The sequence below is a fragment of the Vitis riparia genome, unplaced genomic scaffold (assembly GCF_004353265.1).
Source record: "Vitis riparia cultivar Riparia Gloire de Montpellier isolate 1030 unplaced genomic scaffold, EGFV_Vit.rip_1.0 scaffold401_pilon_pilon, whole genome shotgun sequence".
NCBI lineage: Eukaryota > Viridiplantae > Streptophyta > Magnoliopsida > Vitales > Vitaceae > Vitis > Vitis riparia.
In genome coordinates, this window is record NW_023269675.1 from 35,142 (window position 1) to 36,900 (window position 1,759).

The 1,759-nt window shown below is 37.9% G+C and overlaps 1 protein-coding gene across 1 annotated transcript; it reads left to right on the top strand.

Moving 5' to 3' along the window:
* The first annotated feature begins 281 nt into the window (after positions 1–281).
* LOC117909826 (F-box/kelch-repeat protein At3g06240-like) lies at positions 282–1,416 on the top strand. The gene is made up of 2 exons (XM_034823877.1): positions 282–551; positions 604–1,416. The coding sequence occupies exons 1-2, from the start codon at positions 282–284 to the stop codon at positions 1,414–1,416; spliced, it is 1,083 nt and encodes a 360-aa protein (XP_034679768.1).
* Positions 1,417–1,759: the final 343 nt, after the last annotated feature.

The window sequence follows — 1,759 nt, forward strand, 5'->3', positions numbered from 1 at the left end:
TGTGATGTGAAATGATCATAATCATGCTGTTCTTTACGTGCATCAAAGCAGGGACAGGAATGAACAAGGATTAAGTGCCACCCATTAGCCTAAAAACCTCTTAAGCATAGGCTTCCACATAGATAAACTGGCTGGCTATACTAATAGCATGCATATAAAATAATTGGTTTAAACCCTCTTGTGTGACCCTTAATTACTAGTTGCCTTTTACATCCGGTCTTGATGGCATTATTCATTTAGTCGGATCGACAGAAGCTGATAAGAGATAAAGAGGAGGATCAATGGCTGGCCTTACCCAGGATATCATTGTGGAAATTCTCTTAAGACTACCTGTCAAGAGTCTAATACGATTCAGATGTGTTTGCAAGCAATGGCTCTCTTTGATCACTGACCCCAAGTTCACAAAATTGCACTTGACTCGAGCCATTGATAAAGGGAATTACTTGGACAATAGAAGACTCTTGGTCTCTATTTACGTTAATATTGATAGAGCTGTTGATGCTGTTTCTCCTTCTGTGCGTGGCCAAATAGTGGGTTATTGTAAGGGTATGGTATGTATGGATTTTGAATTAAATACCTCTATTTACACTGTGGTGAATATGTGTTGGTATTGGTTTTTGTTCGATCGGTCGCCAACTCGTGGGTTCATGCAATGGCATAATATGTTCGGTTTATGGATTCAATACCTTTTATTTATTGAATCCATCTATCAGAGAACACAAGACATTACCATATCCTGGGGAGATCCACTTTGGACGGGCTTTTTATGGATATCTTCTCCATGGATTTGGTTATGACTCCTCTACTGATGACTACAAGTTGTTTCGAGGTAGTTATAGTCCTGTCAAATCCACGATAGAAATCTTTTCTCTGAAAACCAATTCTTGGAGAAGAATTCAAGAATTTCCTACTTATCATCCTTCTCAGCATTCAGGCGTTTTTGTCAATACAGCTCTACATTGGGCAACAGATAAGGTTTCTGATGGTGATGGCATGCATCTTGGTAATAGAGTTGTCTCTTTTGATTTGCAGGAGGAGAAATTCATGGAAGTGCCACTTCCAGATGAAACATGTATTGGATCCTGTCCAGCTCTTGGGGTCTTGGGAGGAGACCTATCCATGATCCAACATCATGTTGATGATAGTCACCAGATATGGAGAATGAAAGAATATGGAGTAAAGCATTCTTGGACTAAATTGATCAGACTTCCACCTTCCCCCATAACTAAAGTGGTTCCATTTGATTATACAAAGGATGGTGACATTGTAGTGCTGGTTAATAAACTGGAATTAGCTATTTACAATTCCAAAACAGAAGCTTTAGAGAATATTGCTCTTGTGGCTCCTCAAAGTGATTATTGCTACCGGGTGGCCTTGTATATGGAAACTCTAATTTCACCCAATAGCCATGGCTGAAATGAAGAAACAACCCCATTTGGACATGGCATACAAGCTGAGGTAAATAAGAAAACCTTATTCCATCCTTTCTATGGGTTGATGTGGGAATCTTTCCAATATTGGTATTGTTGTCTTTAACTTTACATACCATGTTTATCTTTGTTGATGAACAATTGAGGCTTTAGATAATGGAACATGCAATGTAACCTAGTAGCTTATTGTGGGTCTCAATCAAGGAAGTGTACTATATGGCATCTTGTTATAGATTTCATAATAATTTTAATTTATACTACAATAATGAAAGTGTTGTCACATAAAATAGAACTTAAAAATTGAGAGGATATATCCAAACTGTATTAGG